This window comes from Babylonia areolata, chromosome 27, assembly GCF_041734735.1.
Source record: "Babylonia areolata isolate BAREFJ2019XMU chromosome 27, ASM4173473v1, whole genome shotgun sequence".
In the NCBI taxonomy this organism is placed as follows: domain Eukaryota; kingdom Metazoa; phylum Mollusca; class Gastropoda; order Neogastropoda; family Buccinidae; genus Babylonia; species Babylonia areolata.
This window is the reverse complement of record NC_134902.1, coordinates 4,577,108-4,593,767: the sequence shown is the minus strand read 5'-3', so window position 1 is coordinate 4,593,767 and position 16,660 is coordinate 4,577,108. Positions and strand designations below refer to the sequence as shown.

The following is a 16,660-nucleotide window of genomic DNA, read 5'->3' as shown; positions in this document are numbered from 1 at the left end:
TTACTCAGCATTAACTTACTTACATATGATCTTTCCTCAGAACAGAACCAGACAGACAGACAGGCGAACTCACGAAACGCTTGTGCTCGGTGGCCGTGTTGACGTCCCCGATGTTGAGAGCGTTGGTGACGTGCTGCCACAGGCGACGCGACTCGAACTCGCCCTGCTTTTTGACCGGCCGCACTCTCTTGTGCCACACCTTGAGCTGCTGAGTGTCTATCACCTTGGTGGAACCCTGAGCACAGTCAGAAAATCGTCAACGTCGACAGGGAAAATATATAACGAACTGCAACGATAAGTTGAATTTAGATGATCGTTATCATCATCATTTTCGACTCACTTGTGTAAACAAAGTGAGTCTATGTTTTTTAACCCGCTGTTCGGTTGTCTGTGTGTGTGTGTGTGTGTGTGTGTCCGTGTGTCTGTGTGTCCGTGGTAAACTTTAACATTGACATTTTCTCTGCAAATACTTTGTCAGTTGACACCAAATTTGGCATAAAAATAGGAAACATGCAGTTCTTTCCAGTCATCTTGTTTAAAACAATATTGCACCTCTGGGATGGACACAAAAAAAAATAAAAAAGAAGCCTAATTATATGCAAACTGCATTTACTGTTATATTTATATTTTTTGTATTCTCTAAACTTGGCACTTTGACCTCTTATTCTGGCACAACAACAAGGGGAGTCATTATTATCATTTTTTTTTCAAACAGGACTTTCTTTTGCTAAGCATGGAATTTTTATTTATTTTTGCAAACGTTTTGGTGCAGATAGTAAAAAAGGGAAATTACTCTGTAATCATTGCTAGGGGACTTAATTTATCACAAGTGAGTCTTGAAGGCCTTGCCTCTCTTGTTTTTAATTCTATAGCACCTATCTTTATTCAGAGACACCTCTCTAATCCAGATGGGAGCAACAGCTATGTGGTTAAAGCATTGGACTTTCAATCTGAGATACCCGGGTTCGAATCTCAGTAACAGCGCCTGGTAACATACCTGGCATGCACACCCCTGAAAACAGAGTATGGCTGCCTACATATATATATGATAGTCACTCGTGTCCGACTATGACCATCAGAACATCAGAGGAGGCAACTGCTGTTCCGAATATTTGGGCTAGAATTTGATTATAGTGGAGAGTGTCTTGCGCAAGTACATCCCCACTCTCTCGGCCAAGAGGGTTTTAGGACAGTCGGCGCTGGGATGGTTCCCAAAGGCCAACTAGCCCCAAAGGCTGCAGCACTAAGAGCCAGTGCAATTTTGCCTCCTAGTTTGAGTCATAGTCCTTCACAAAAGACTAAGCTGTAAATGGTTTCCCCATTGACTGGAGAAATCATTGATAACACAGCTCTCAGCTGTTGGCCCAAATGTAAACTTACGTCAATCTGTGATATAAGCCGAGTGTCGGGCCTTTTTGCCTACACGGCCTGGGAAAAAACGGTCATAGGCACAACAGCCCACTTGCGTACATACGAGTGAATGTGGGAGCCCATGAACTAAGCAAAGAAGAACTTCTTCTTCTTCTTCTGCGTTCACTCGTATGCACATGAGTGGGCTTTTACGTGTATGACCGTTTTTACCCCGCCATGTAGGCAGCCATACTCCGTTTTCGGGGGTGTGCATGCTGGGTATGTTCTTGCTTCCATAACCCACCGAACGCTGACATGGATTATAGGATCTTTAACGTGCGTATTTGATCTTCTGCTTGCATATACACACGAAGGGGGTTCAGGCACTAGCAGGTCTGCACATATGTTGACCTGGGAGATCGTAAAAATCTCCACCCTTTACCCACCAGGCGCCGTCACCGTGATTCGAACCCAGGACCCTCAGATTGACAGTCCAACGCTTTAACCACTCGGCTATTGCGCCCGTCAGCGAAGAAGAACGAATGTGTTGAATTATGATGATGTTACAAGTCTGCGTAGGTATTGTGTGCACGTGGCTGAAACCTGACTGAACGATACAGGAAATGAAACGAACGATGAGCGCCCAATGGCAGCCATCAGTAGGCTCTACCCAGGTAGGCAGCCTGTTGTGCAAACGACCCCGTGTTTGTAAAGCGCTTAGAGCTTGTTCTTCCACCAAGGACAGGCGTTAAGTAAGTATCCATATGATGGTGATGATAATGATGATGAAAGTCATCATTACCATCATCATCATCATCATTAACAAAAATATGATCTTTTTTTCTTTTTTTTCTTTTTTTTCTCAAGGCCTAACTAAGCGCGTTGGGTTACGCTGCTGGTCAGGCATCTGCTTGGCTGATGTGGTGTAGCGTTTATGGATTTGTCCAAATGCAGTGACGCCTCCTTGAGCTACTGAAACTGAAACTGATCATTATTATCATTATTATTACTATTATCACTTACAATTCTATAGCACCTATCCCAGTCAGAGACCACTTTCTAAACCCACGTTCATTTGCCCAACAGGCTGCCTATGTGGGTACAGTTGACTGACAGTTGAAATTAGGTGCTAAACAATCGTTTCCTGTGTCATTCAGTCAGGTTTCAATCACGCGCACACATGCACAAATATACCGGAGAGGATTTTCCTTCAGATATTTGCCAGGGACAACCCTTTTTTTTTTTCGTTGCCATGGGTACTTTATCATGTGCATAGTGCATGCTGCACACAGGATTTTGGTTTATTTGTTTCATCCTGAATGACAAGTGTCCAGACTACCACTCAAGGTCCAGTGGAGGGGAAGAAAATTCTGCCCCCCCCCCCCTCCCCCACCACCACCAAACACATGACACGCACACACAGACATGCATACACAGTCACACACTCCCCCCTCTCCATTCCCCCCACCACTTTTCCCTCCCATCTAATATCAAATAAAACTGAAGACAACTACTTCTGCTACCTGCTACAATACATGCACACAAGGCACACAAAGAGACACACACACACACATTTACATACATACAACTCAATCACACACACACACACACACACACACATGCACACACACATTAACACACACATGCAAACACTGCACACACACACATAAACACACATACAAGCACACACTGTACACACACACACAAACTCAAACCCTCCCCCCAATCCCCCCCCCCCAACACAGACACACACCACACACACACACACACACACACACAAACCACACCACCAACTCACATCAGTGTAAGTGAACTCAAAGCTGGCGTTCCACTCCCCAGCCACTTTGCACAGCGAAGCACCGGACACCGTGTTCTTCACCTCGGCCGTCACCCGGTGCAGCTTGCCTCCGTAGAAAGGCTTCACACCATCACACGACAAAACACCTCTGTACAACATCCGTCTTCTTTTATGGATCTGATTTATTCATCAGACAGGCGAAATAGCCGAGTGGTTAAAGCGTTGGACTGTCAATCTGAGGGTCACACCGGGTTCGAATCACGGTGACGGCGCCCGGTGGGTAAAGGGTGGAGATTTTTACGATCTCCCAGGTCAACATATGTGCAGACCTGCTAGTGCCTGAACCCCCTTCATGTGTATATGCAAGCAGAAGATCAAATATGCACGTTAAAGATCCTGTAATCCATGTCAGCGTTCGATGGGTTATGGAAACAAGAACATACCCAGCATGCACACCCCCAAAAACGGAGTATGGCTGCCATCACCGTGATTCGAACCTGGGACCCTCAGATTGACAGTCCAATGCTTTAACCACTCGGCTATTGCGCCCGTCATAGGAAGACCAAATTTTCAAATAATAATAACAGATAGTACTTATATGGCACAAACTCCCCATATAATGCACCTCACATTTTGAAACAAATTATACCCAGAAAAAAAAAATTTTAATATTCAAACCTTTCTTGAAAAAATAGGTCAACTGAGCAGCCATGCTGAAAATCAAATAGGCGATAGAAAAATAGGAAAACCAGAAAAAATGACAAAGATTAAAACAATTTTTCTCAAATAGATTTGAAAAAGAAAAAAAAAAAGAAAAAGAGAGAGAGTGAAATCTGTGTCTGTACATCTCACAACTCACTGTTTGTGGGGAAGAGTTCGGTGAATCGAAGTGATAAGGAAAATGAAATTACTAGCACACAGTTTCCAAAAGATGGGGGAGATACTCTTTACACTGATGGACCCGACCCCTCACCCCTCCACTCCCTCTCCCCCCCCACCCCCCCAACCCCCCCCCCCTTCCGGCATCCCCACGGGATGTGTGCACGTCAGATCTCACCTTGGTGTGGAAGACGATGTTAGCGGCCAGGTTGGTTTTCTCACAGGTGAGGGTGATCTTGTCGCCCAGTTCCACCCAGGGAACTGTGAGGATGGAGCGAGCATAGGCGCTGGGCAAGCCAAACACGTACTCTTCGTCATGCTCCAACAGTCGCAGGCTCACTGAAAGGTGAACAACAATGGAGTTCATGTAAAACACAAAGTACACTGTCTGGTATTTTATTTTACATTACAAACTATACTGTTGTGAAATGTGAACAACAATGGAGTTCATGTAAAACACAAAGTACACTGTCTGGTATTTCATTTTACATTACAAACTATACTGTCGTGAAATGTGAACAACAATGGAGTTCATGTAAAATACAAAGTACACTGTCTGGGGGTGAGTCCTGTCAATGTCGTCAGTGTCAGCAGATTCACGGGGGGCAGTTGTTTGAGGGGCGTGGTGGCGGTCTCCACTCTGGGAGGGACGCTCACACAGTCTGGCTCTGCGACTAAGCCATTATTGTCGTTAGTAGGGGGCTTAGTAGGTGGTGTCCCAAGTACGTTAAAACAGAACAGGCACCACTGAACACCACCGAAGTGACTCAGCAGCAGTGCAGGGTCTCCTCTGGTGTGTGGCCTCCTGGCGACCTAACATTGATGGTTCCCTGTGGACTGCCGACGCTGGAACTGCGATGGACGAACCCGGGTGTGGCCGTGTATGGGGGAATCTAAATAAGCGGCGTGGGAGTAATGCCACTGAAACGGTGCAGATGTTGGGGCAGCAAAAAAAAACAAAAAAAAACAAAAACAAAAAAAACACTGTCTGGTATTCTATTTTAAATTACAAACTATACTGTCGTGAAATGTGAACAACAATGGAATTCATGTAAAACACAAAGTACACTGTCTGGTATGTTATTTTAAATTACAAACTATACTGTCTTGAAATGTGAACAACAATGGAATTCATGTAAAACACAAAGTACACGGTCTGGGGGTGAGTCCTGTCAATGTCGTCAGTGTCGGCAGATTCACGGGGGGCAGTTGTTTGAGGGGCGTGGTGGCGGTCTCCACTCTGGGAGGGACGCTCACTCAGTCTGGCTCCGCGACTAAGCCATTATTGTCGCTAGTAGGGGGCTTAGTAGGTGGTGTCCTAAGTACGTTAAAACAGAACAGGCACCACTGAACACCACCGAAGTGACTCAGCAGCAGTGCAGGGTCTCCTCTGGTGTGTGGCCTCCTGGCGACCTAACATTGATGGTTCCCTGTGGACTGCCGACGCTGGAACTGCGATGGACGAACCCGGGTGTGGCCATGTATGGAGGAATCTAAATAAGCGGCGTGGGAGTAATGCCACTGAAATGGTGCAGATGTTGGGGCAGCAAAAAAAAAACAAAAACAAAAAAAACACTGTCTGGTATTTTATTTTAAATTACAAACTATACTGTCGTGAAATGTGAACAATGGAATTCATGTAAAACACAAAGTACACTGTCTTGGTTTTATTTTAAATTACAAACTATACTGTCGTGAAATGTGAACAATGGAATTCATGTAAAACACAAAGTACACTGTCTTGATTTTATTTTAAATTACAAACTATACTGTCGTGAAATGTGAACAATGGAGTTCATGTAAAACACAAAGTACACTGTCTTGATTTTATTTTACATTACAAACTATACTGTCGTGAAATGTGAACAACAATGGAATTCATGTAAAACACAAAGTACACTGTCTGGTATGTTATTTTAAATTACAAACTATACTGTCTTGAAATGTGAACAACAATGGAATTCATGTGTAACACAAACTACACTGTCTTTTTTGGGGGTTTTTCATTTGAAATACAAACTATCCTTTTTTTTGAAGAATTTTTTGTTCTACATTGTATTTTTTTGCTGCCTGATTTAGAAACATTACTCCCACACTGCTCATTCCATGCATACATAGGAGAATGATGCTGCTGCCATGGAGGTCCATTTTTTTGTTTGGGACTAAATGACAAAGCTGTGTATTCTACGCTTCCTTTCATAATGATATCCCAGTGCCAACCAGGCCCCAGCGATACGGACACCTGAAGTGTTGGTCAAGAAATTTGAGCAGCACACCTAAAGAGCATCCGCGAAGTGAATGATACTCGACTGTGTTTGTTCCCAGTCTCCACCATTTAAGCCCAAAGCACACTCAGCTATGGGTAGGAGCCAGCCACAGGCAAAAAAGAAACCCCGTCTCCACTGGGAATCATCTTCTTCTTCTTCTTCTTCTGCGTTCGTGGGCTGCAACTCCCACGTTCACTCGTATGTACACGAGTGGGCTTTTACGTGTATGACCGTTTTTACCCCGCCCTGTAGGCAGCCATACTCCGCTTTCGGGGGGTGTATGCTGGGTATGTTGTTGTTTCCATAACCCACCGAACGCTGACATGGATTACAGGATCTTTAACGTGCGTATTTGATCTTCTGCTTGCGTATACACACGAAGGGGGTTCAGGCACTGGCAGGTCTGCACATTATGTTGACTTGGGAGATCGGAAAAATCTCCACCCTTTACCCACCAGGCGCCGTCACCGAGATTTGAACCCGGGACCCTCAGATTGAAAGTCCAACGCTTTAACCACTCGGCTATTGCACCCGTCAACACTGGGAATCAAACCTGCATCTTCCGTATCGTCAAACCGCGATGCTAACCACTGCATAACGGCTGCTGGTAACTGCACTGTCTGTTGATCCAATGGTTATCCCCCCTCTTGCCATATCCCCCAAGATGGGTATTGACATGCGGATGAGACGATAAACCGAGGTCCTGGTGCAGCATGCACTTAGCGCACATAAAAGAACCCACTGCAACGAAAGGGTTGCTCCTGGCAAAATTCTGTAGAAAAATCCACTGCGATAAGAAAAACAAATAAAAGTGCACGCAGGAAAAAATACACAAAAAAAATGGGTGGCGCTGTAGTGTGGCGACGCGCTCTCCCTGGGGAGAGCAGCCCGAATTTCACACAGAGAAATCTGTTGTGATAAAAAGGAATACAAATACAAATACAAGGACAAGAAAACTGAACGGAACGCACTAGCTAAGTAACTACTGCGCATGCATGGTGTGAAAATGTGTAAGAACGAAAGAACAGCACGTATGTTCATTTCATTACATCGTCCCTATCTTTGGTCAGAGACCCAACTCTTTTCAAATGCACTGCCATTTGCGAAACAGGCTGCCTAGCTGGGCAGAGCCAACTGACAGCTGTCTTTAGGCGCTCATCATTCGTTTCCTGTGTCACTCACTCAGGCTTTGATCGCACACATACGCATAGATTTTTCTTCTGAATTTTGCCAGGGACAACAGTTTTGTTGCTGCAGGTTCTTTAATGTGTGCTAACTGCATGCTAAGGGCATGTTCATCAGGAGCACACCAACAGCGTTCTTTAATGTGTGCTAACTGCATGCTAAGGGCATGTTCATCAGGAGCTCACCAACAGCGTTCTTTAATGTGTGCTAACTGCATGCTAAGGGCATGTTCATCAGGAGCTCACCAACAGCGTTCTTTAATGTGTGCTAACTGCATGCTAAGGGCATGTTCATCAGGAGCTCACCAGCAGCGTTCTTTAATGTGTGCTAACTGCATGCTAAGGGCCTGTTCATCAGGAGCTCACCAGCAGCGTTCTTCAATGTGTGCTAACTGCATGCTAAGGGCCTGTTCATCAGGAGCTCACCAACAGCGTTCTTTAATGTGTGCTAACTGCATGCTAAGGGCCTGTTCATCAGGAGCTCACCAGCAGCGTTCTTTAATGTGTGCTAACTGCATGCTAAGGGCCTGTTCATCAGGAGCACACCAGCAGCTTTATTTGTATTTTTCTCTCACCCCCACTTCCCCTCCCCACTCATTTCAAATTCTGTTGGGTGTGTGCTGAACAAAGTGAAATGAACTGAGTGAATGTGAACGTGTCCAAATCACCTTGCAGCAAAAAAAACAAAACAACAACAACAACAACAAACAAATGAGAATGAATGAATGAATTTTTATTTTTTCCAATGGTGTAGATACTAGCGTGTTGGCCAACCTACATTTCTGGCATTGTTTAAAACCCATTCAACCCCAATCAGTTTACAACGTCAGCTGGCTTTCATGCCATCTTGATGGGGAAGAATGCAGAACGTATACTGAAATCAATCATTTCCCCCCCCCCCCCCCCCCCCCCCCCCAAAACTGACTTCTGTGGACACAGCCAGAAATACTGTAGTAGTTAGTTCCCTTCGTTCGCAGTTTATGCATTTGTAGGAATGTGGAAACCGCTTTACTGAAACAAATTCTGATGCCACAGCGTTACTCAGGCGCAAGGCGTTAAGAGACACACCGGCACACAGAGAAGAAGAGAAAAGAGATATGATGCTGACTGCCTATCTAAACATGAAGTGTCTGTGAGTGTACGTGTAAAACATGTATGTATGCAAAGTTTCAGACCCCCCAAAGGAGCACAAGAACTAAACATTTTGCCTTGCCCTGAGTATGAATAAAAGCAATACATAAAATCTAAAGATCAAAGAAAAAAAAAAGACGGTTCTCTCACACTTGCCGACCATGATAAACATGTAGTGTGTGTCGAGTGTGAATAAAAGCCAAACACAAAATCCAAATATAAAAAAAAAAAAAAAAAGACAGCTTCACTCACACTTGCCGACCATGACCACCCCGATGGACATGCCCATGAACTTGGACTTGGTCCAGATGGAAGCGTTCATGCACACCTTCTTCTCTGGACACTCAAAGTAGAACGCCGACACTGCAACAACACAATGCACACCTTCTTCTCTGGACACTCAAAGTAGAACGCTGACACTGCAACAAAACAATGCACACCTTCTTCTCTGGACACTCAAAGTAGAACGCTGACACTGCAACAACACAATGCACACCTTCTTCTCTGGACACTCAAAGTAGAATTTGCAACAACACAATGCACACCTTCTTCTCTGGACACTCAAAAGTAGAATGTGGACACTGCAACAAACACTGACACTGCAACAAAACAATAAAAGTAGAACACTGACACTGCAACAAAACAATGCACACCTTCTTCTCTGGACACTCAAAGTAGAACGCCGACACTGCAACAACACAATGCACACCTTCTTCTCTGGACACTCAAAAGTAGAACGCTGACACTGCAACAAAACAATGCACACCTTCTTCTCTGGACACTCAAAAGTAGAACGCTGACACTGCAACAAAACAAGGCACACCTTCTTCTCTGGACACTCAAAAGTAGAACGCAAACACTGCAACAAAACAATGCACACCTTCTTCTCTGGACACTCAAACGTAGAACGCTGACACTGCAACAAAACAAGGCACACCTTCTTCTCTGGACACTCAAAAGTAGAACGCTGACACTGCAACAAAACAATGCACACCTTCTTCTCTGGACACTCAAAGTAGAACGCTGACACTGCAACAAAACAATGCACACCTTCTTCTCTGGACACTCAAAAGTAGAACGCTGACACTGCAACAAAACAATGACATTCATATAAGCTGCATCACATCTGCTTTTGGCTCAGTGCTCTGCTTTGATCAGAGACTGACATAAACCTACCGTTGGGCCAACAGCAAAGAGCTGTACGGTGATAAAAATGATGATATGGATACTTATATAGCACTTGAGTCTTCAGAGAAGGACTACAACCAGGAGACAAAACGCACTGGCTCTTAGTGCTGCAGCCTTGGGGGAGCACCTCGCCCCAGACTGACGGTCATAAAGCCCTCTTGGCCAAGAGAGTGGGGATGTAGCTGGGGCAAAACAATATCCACAAGACATAAAAACACTTGGGCCTACCTGCAACACGATGTAACTGCTACGATTAAGCTGCCTGGTCTAGTCAATGCTGTGTTTCAATGTAAACACGCATGTGATTAGTAGTGATTGCCCTGGCCTCGTGATTGATAGGACTAGAGAGTCTGGATAATGTTACAACAGGAAAGCACGTGACATTGCTGTGTAGATGAAAATGAACTCGGTTGGAACAATTCTGACGTTGGCGTTACGTCGGAACAAACTGCAATCGAGCGTAACAAAATACCGCGAAATCATAACAGCTGGCACCTCTGTTACTGTAACAATCCCACGATCACTCCCTGCCCTCCACTCACCAGGGGGATGATGGGACACCTGCTCGGCACAGTACACCATCTGCACCGTTTTTTCGCTGCCCTCGGAAAAGCCGTTGGAGTCGGTGCTGTTGGTGTCGGTGGCCGCCCCACTCTCCCCTCCCTGAGGGATCTGCCAGGAGCAGTGGAATGTCTCACCGATGATCGGGTTGTACGGCTTCTTCGCCACGGAACCCTGCATGGAAAAAAATGTTGGTTTCTTAGGATACTTCTTCCTCTTCTTCTTCTTTTGTGGGCTGCAACTCCCACTCGTATGTACACGAGTGGGCTTTTACATGTATGACCGTTCAACCCCTGCCATGTAGGCAGCCATTCACTGTTTTTGGAGGTGTGCATGCTGGGTGTGTTCTTGTTTCTGTAACCCTCCAAATGCTGGTAAGGATTACAGGATCTTTAACATGCAAATCTGATCTTCTGCTTGCGTATACACACGAAGGGGGTTCAGGCACTAGCAGGTCTGCACATATGTTGACCTGGGAGATCGGAAAAATCTCCACCCTTTACCCACCGGGTGCCGTCACCGAGATTCGAACCCGGGACCCTCAGATTGACAGTCCAACGCTTTAACCATTCGGCTATTGCGCCCGTCGAAACTGAAGATCAAAAGACCTTGTAGAATCTCTCCATCAGATCAAGGGATAATAGCCCCTCCCTTCCCAGACACAGGTACTGTGTTTGCACAGGTGACACGTTTTTGTTAAGTTCTGACAATCAGTGAATATCCATAAACCACGTTCATTCCTGTTTTGGAATATCTACGATATCCATTGTGTTGAAATCACTGTACTTCTCTCTAATAATTTACATGTTCAACATATGGAGTGATGGCCTAGAGGTAAATCGTCCACCTAGGAATTGAGAGATTCTTAGCGCGCTGGTTCGAATCACGACTCAGCCGCCGATATTTTCTCCCCCTCCACTAGACCTTGAGTGGTGATCTGTATGCTAGTCATTCGGATGAGACGATAAACCGAGGTCCTGTGTGCAGCATGCACTTAGCGCACGTAAAAGAACCCATGGCAACAAAAGGGTTGTTCCTGGCAAAATTCTGTAGAAAAATCCACTTCGGTAGGGAAAACAAATAAAACTGCAGGCAGGAAAAAATTTTTTTAAATGGGTGGCGCTGTAGTATAGCGACGCGCTCTCCCTGGGGAGAGCAGCCTGAATTTCATACAGAGAAATCTGTTGTGATAAAAAGAAATACAAATACAAATAAAAGCACGCACACAAAGCTAAACTGTTCTCCTCCAGAAACAAAATAAGAGCTTTCACACTCAAGTCTTTTCTTTCCTCTCCTTTTTCATCACATGGACATCCCCACACACTGCGTCATTATCACCATGATTCACCAAACGCTTCCCCACAGACAGATTAACTCACTCGGGACGACAAGTTTTCTCCCTTGCTTTTCCCCACAGACGGCCCATTTGTAAGGGTTTGGAAAAAAATTACAAAAAATACAAAATACTGTGTAAGAAAATGAAACTTTCAGAACTGGTTTATTATGTGTTGAGCTATTACATAAAAAAAAAATCAAATTTCTCATCTTATTTTTACAGTTTTGCCATATGTAGAAAATACTGCCAATTTTTCACCCCGAATCACCATACCCATGCTCGCTTTCTGCATTAAATTCGCTTTCTTCTTCATCATCATCCACCTCTTCAATGTCTGACCCTTCAGTTTGTAGCATTTCAAGTACTTCGGCAACCCTAAAACGTTGCCGTCACTGCCTTGTTCTCTTCACAATATTCTGAGAAAAGCCCGCTTTGCTAACAGGCTGGCACGCGAGCAGACGACCGGTCAGTGACTTTGTCAGCATGTGTGCGAGACAGGCCACACATCCCAGGCTGACCAATCATACTGTTCAATTGTGGAGTGACCCAGAATAGCGCACTCTGCTTGGCTAATCACAAAATCACGTGTACAGCGCATGATGGAATTTTACTTTCGGAGAATGCTATTCCATTCCTTCGTCCGAATCCGAATACGTTTTGTGTAGGAATGCGTGAGCATTCCTTCGTCCGGAGAGAGTTAAGAGCCAGAAATATACAGACACAGCTTTCCCACTCAGTCATCATCACCACGACAGATCACTGTCTCACCTGTCGCCCTGCGTGGAACGAGGTCAGGTACCACTCTAACACAGTCAGCATACGCTGCTCGGGGCTCTCGATGTCCGGAATCCTGTAAAAAAAAAAAGAGGAAAGGATTAACTCATTGAGCCCTGCATCCAAGCATACCTCTGGTGTGAAAAACTGTCTCATTAAAACTGTTTTCACATTCCTACGTACAGCATGAAATGGAAGGAATGGAAACTAACTTCTGCAGCATTTCCAGATGGAGGAGAAACAGTACATCTTGTGGGGGGTTTTGGGCATCAGTACAGCATGGAAGCCTGTCAAGGCTGTAAACGAGCGACACTTGCCTTCCTAAATTTTGATGAATCTCTTCCCCCGTATCTCTCCTCTGTGCTGTAAACATACGAACCATGTAGAACGCTAAGATCCAGTTCTGAACTGTCACTTAAAGTCCCAAGAACTAATTTAAAATGTGCAAGGAAAAGGTCTTTCAGGGCTCAAGTACCCCTAATTTGGAATTCTTTGCCATCGTCCCTCAGAAATACTCCTATCTCCAGACCTTCAAGTTAGATCTGAAAATGCACCTTTTCTGCAAACATTTCTGTACTCAGCACGATGGATAGTCCAAAGTCTGTTCACCACATGGAGTTTTATGCTAGAGATATTTACACTCACATAATCCTATTTTAGTGCAGTTGATATATTTCATGTGTCTGGGCGCGCACGCGTGCATGTGTGCATGTGTGTGCAAGTGTGAGTGTGCGCGCATGTATGTGTGTGGCTAAAAAATGTGTGTTTTTAAGGAATGTATTTCTTTTTAATCTAAGCATTATTTACTTGATATTTTCATTGTTTGGTGGATCATGCTTTTTTATTCATTCTGTGAACGCATTGGATTGAGCTGTTGTAATGTTTTATGTTGTGTTCTTATCTGGCTCGATGATGTAAGGCGCTTTGAGCAGCATCAGTACTGGATATCGCACTATAGAAAAGTTATGAATTATTATTATTATTATTATTGTTAAACGGGACAGCCTCCTGACTGCTGCAGGGGACTTTGCTGCCAGTGAGGGGCTGCTGCCTAGCAGACCTGGCCTGCCTCTCATCACCAAGGGCAGACCAGATCAGGGCAGCTTGTCAGAAAGTCACTGGTGGTGCCCCTATAGCCTGCTACTGGCTGTGGGGCTATACAAGTAAGTCAGAAAATCAGCCAGCCAGTGCATGAATGAGTGAAGTGAAGTGAGGTGAAATGAAGTGAAGTGAAGTGAAGTGAAGTGATGTGAAGTGAAGTGAAGTGAAGTGAAGTGAAGTGAGGTGAAATGAAGTGAAGTGAAGTGAAGTGAAGTGAAGTGAAGTGAAGTGAAGTGAAGTGAGGTGAAATGAAGTGAAGTGAAGTGAAGTGAAGTGAAGTGAAGTGAAGTGAAGTGAAGTGAGGTGAAATGAAGTGATGTGAAGTGAGGTGAAGTGAGGTGAAATGAAGTGATGTGAAGTGATGTGAAGTGAAGTGAAGTGAAGTGAGGTGAAATGAAGTGATGTGAAGTGAGGTGAAATGAAGTGAAGTGAAGTGAGGTGAAATGAAGTGATGTGAAGTGATGTGAAATGAAGTGAAGTGAAGTGAAGTGAAGTGAAGTGATGTGAAGTGAAGTGAGGTGAAATGAAGTGAAGTGAAATGAAGTGAAGTGAAGTGAAGTGAAGTGATGTGAAATGAAGTGAAGTGAAGTGAAGTGATGTGAAGTGAAGTGAGGTGAAGTGAGGTGAAATGAAGTGATGTGAAGTGATGTGAAGTGAAGTGAGGTGAAATGAAGTGAAGTGAGGTGAAGTGAAGTGAAGTGAGGTGAAGTGAAGTGAAGTGAAGTGAAGTGAAGTGAAGTGAAGTGAAGTGAGGTGAAATGGAGTGAAGTGAAGTGAAGTGATGTGAAATGGAGTGAAGTGAAGTGAAGTGATGTGAAATGGAGTGAAGTGAAGTGAAGTGAAGTGATGTGAAATGGAGTGAAGTGAAGTGAAGTGGTGAAGTGAAGTGATGTGAAATGGAGTGAAGTGAAGTGAAGTGAGGTGAAGTGAAGTGAAGTGAAGTGAATTGAAGTGAATTGAAGTGAAGTGAAGTGAATTCAAGTGAAGTGAGGTGAATTAAATTGAACTGAAGTGAGGTGAATTGAAGTGAATTGAAGTGAAGTGATGTGAAGTGAAGTGATGTGAAGTGAAGTGTTGTGAAGTGATGTGAAGTGAAGTGAGGTGAAGTGAAGTGTTGTGAAGTGAAGTGTTGTGAAGTGATGTGAAGTGAAGTGAGGTGAAGTGAGGTGAAGTGAAGTGATGTGAAGTGAACTGAAGTGAAGTGAATTAAAGTGAAGTGTTGTGAAGTGAACTGAACTGAGGTGAATTAAAGTGAAGTGTTGTGAATTGAAGACAACTGAAGTGAATTAAAGTGAAGTGAAGTGAAGTGAAGTGTTGTGAAGTGAAGTGAAGTGTTGTGAAGTGAAGTAAAGTTTTCCACTTTCACTACTTTCTATTTACCACAGCAATACACTAAAAACCTAAGTGCCTGAAGAATCCCAACCTGCAGACACCACAACTTTGACAATCATCTTCTCCTTGACCATCCTTTTTTATTTCTTTTCTTTCTTTCTTCTTTCCTTTTTTTTTTTTTTGCACAAAGCAGCAGGTGACCTGGGAGATCGTAAAAATCTCCACCCTTTACCCACCAGGCGCGGTCACTGTGATTCGAACCCGGGACCCTCAGATTGACAGTCCAACGCTTTAACCACTCGGCTATTGCGCCCGTCGACCATGACTCATTTCTGGTGGCTGGTGAGTGCTGTCTCACCTGAGGAAACTTTCTTTTTTTTTTTTTGCACAAAGCAACAGGTGAACCATGACTCATTTCTGGTGACTGGTGAGTGCTGTCTCACCTGAGGAAACTTTCTTCTTCTTTTTTTGCACAAAGCAACAGGTGAACCATGACTCATTTCTGGTGACTGGTGAGTGTTGTCTTACCTGAAGGAAACTTTCCTTTTTTTTGCACAAAGCAACAGGTGAACCATGACTCATTTCTGGTGACTGGTGAGTGCTATCTCACCTGAAGGAAACTTTTCTTTTTTTTGCACAAAGTAACAGGTGAACCATGACTCATTTCTGGTGACTGGCGAGTGCTATCTCACCTGAAGGAAACTTTCCTTTTTTTTGCACAAAGCAACAGGTGAACCATGACTCATTTCTGGTGACTGGTGAGTGCTGTCTCACCTGAAGGAAACTTTCCTTTTTTTTGCACAAAGAAACAGGTGAACCATGACTCTTCTTCTTCTTCTTCTTCTTCTGCGTTCACTCGTATGCACACGAGTGGGCTTTTACGTGTATGACCGTTTTTACCCCGCCATGTAGGCAGCCATACTCCGTTTTCGGGGGTGTGCATGCTGGGTATGTTCTTGTTTCCATAACCCACCGAACGCTGACATGGATTACAGGATCTTTAACATGCGTGTTTGATCTTCTGCTTGCATATACACATGAAGGGGGTTTAGGCACTAGCATGTCTGCACATATGTTGACCTGGGAGATCGTAAAAATCTCCACCCTTTACCCACCAGACGCCATCACCGTGATTCGAACCCGGGACCCTCAGATTGACAGTCCAATGCTTTAACCACTCGGCTATTGCGCCCGTAGAACCATGACTCATTTCTGGTGACTGGTGAGTGCTGTCTCACCTGAGGAAACTTTCCTTTTTTTTGCACAAAGCAGCAGGTGAACCATGACTCATTTCTGGTGACTGGTGAGTGCTGTCTCACCTGAGGAAACTTTCCTTTTTTTTGCACAAAGCAGCAGGTGAACCATGACTCATTTCTGGTGACTGGTGAGTCCTGTCTCACCTGAAGGAAACTTTCCTTTTTTTGCACAAAGAAACAGGTGAACCATGACTCATTTCTGGTGACTGCTGTCTCACCTGAGGAAACGTTTCTTTTCTTGCACAAAGCAGCAGGTGAACCATGACTCATTTCTGGTGACTGGTGAGTGCTGTCTCACCTGAGGAAACTTTCCTTTTTTTTGCACAAAGCAGCAGGTGAACCATGACTCATTTCTGGTGACTGGTGAGCGCTGTCTCACCTGAGGAAGATGTCTGGGTGAGCCATGCAGTCGGCAAACATCTCCAGGAGGGACCGTTTCTCCAGGATGAAGGTGGGAAGAACCACCTGCAACACAACACGATAGCAGGGCGGTCAGTGGAGTG

The 16,660-nt window shown here is 44.5% G+C and overlaps 1 protein-coding gene across 4 annotated transcripts in view; it reads right to left on the bottom strand.

The window, feature by feature from the left end:
• The window catches only part of LOC143301121 (oxysterol-binding protein-related protein 11-like), a 59,344-nt gene that overhangs the window by 4,669 nt on the left and 38,015 nt on the right, over positions 1 to 16,660 (bottom strand). For all 4 annotated transcript variants that reach the window (XM_076615174.1, XM_076615173.1, XM_076615175.1 and 1 more), the window contains exons 14-20: positions 16,537 to 16,622; positions 12,463 to 12,544; positions 10,340 to 10,532; positions 8,862 to 8,972; positions 4,206 to 4,366; positions 3,149 to 3,268; positions 74 to 235 (exon numbers count right to left, since the gene is read on the bottom strand). In XM_076615174.1, the coding sequence (XP_076471289.1) occupies positions 74 to 235; positions 3,149 to 3,268; positions 4,206 to 4,366; positions 8,862 to 8,972; positions 10,340 to 10,532; positions 12,463 to 12,544; positions 16,537 to 16,622 (915 nt within the window). The remainder of the gene's footprint in view (positions 1 to 73; positions 236 to 3,148; positions 3,269 to 4,205; positions 4,367 to 8,861; positions 8,973 to 10,339; positions 10,533 to 12,462; positions 12,545 to 16,536; positions 16,623 to 16,660) is intronic.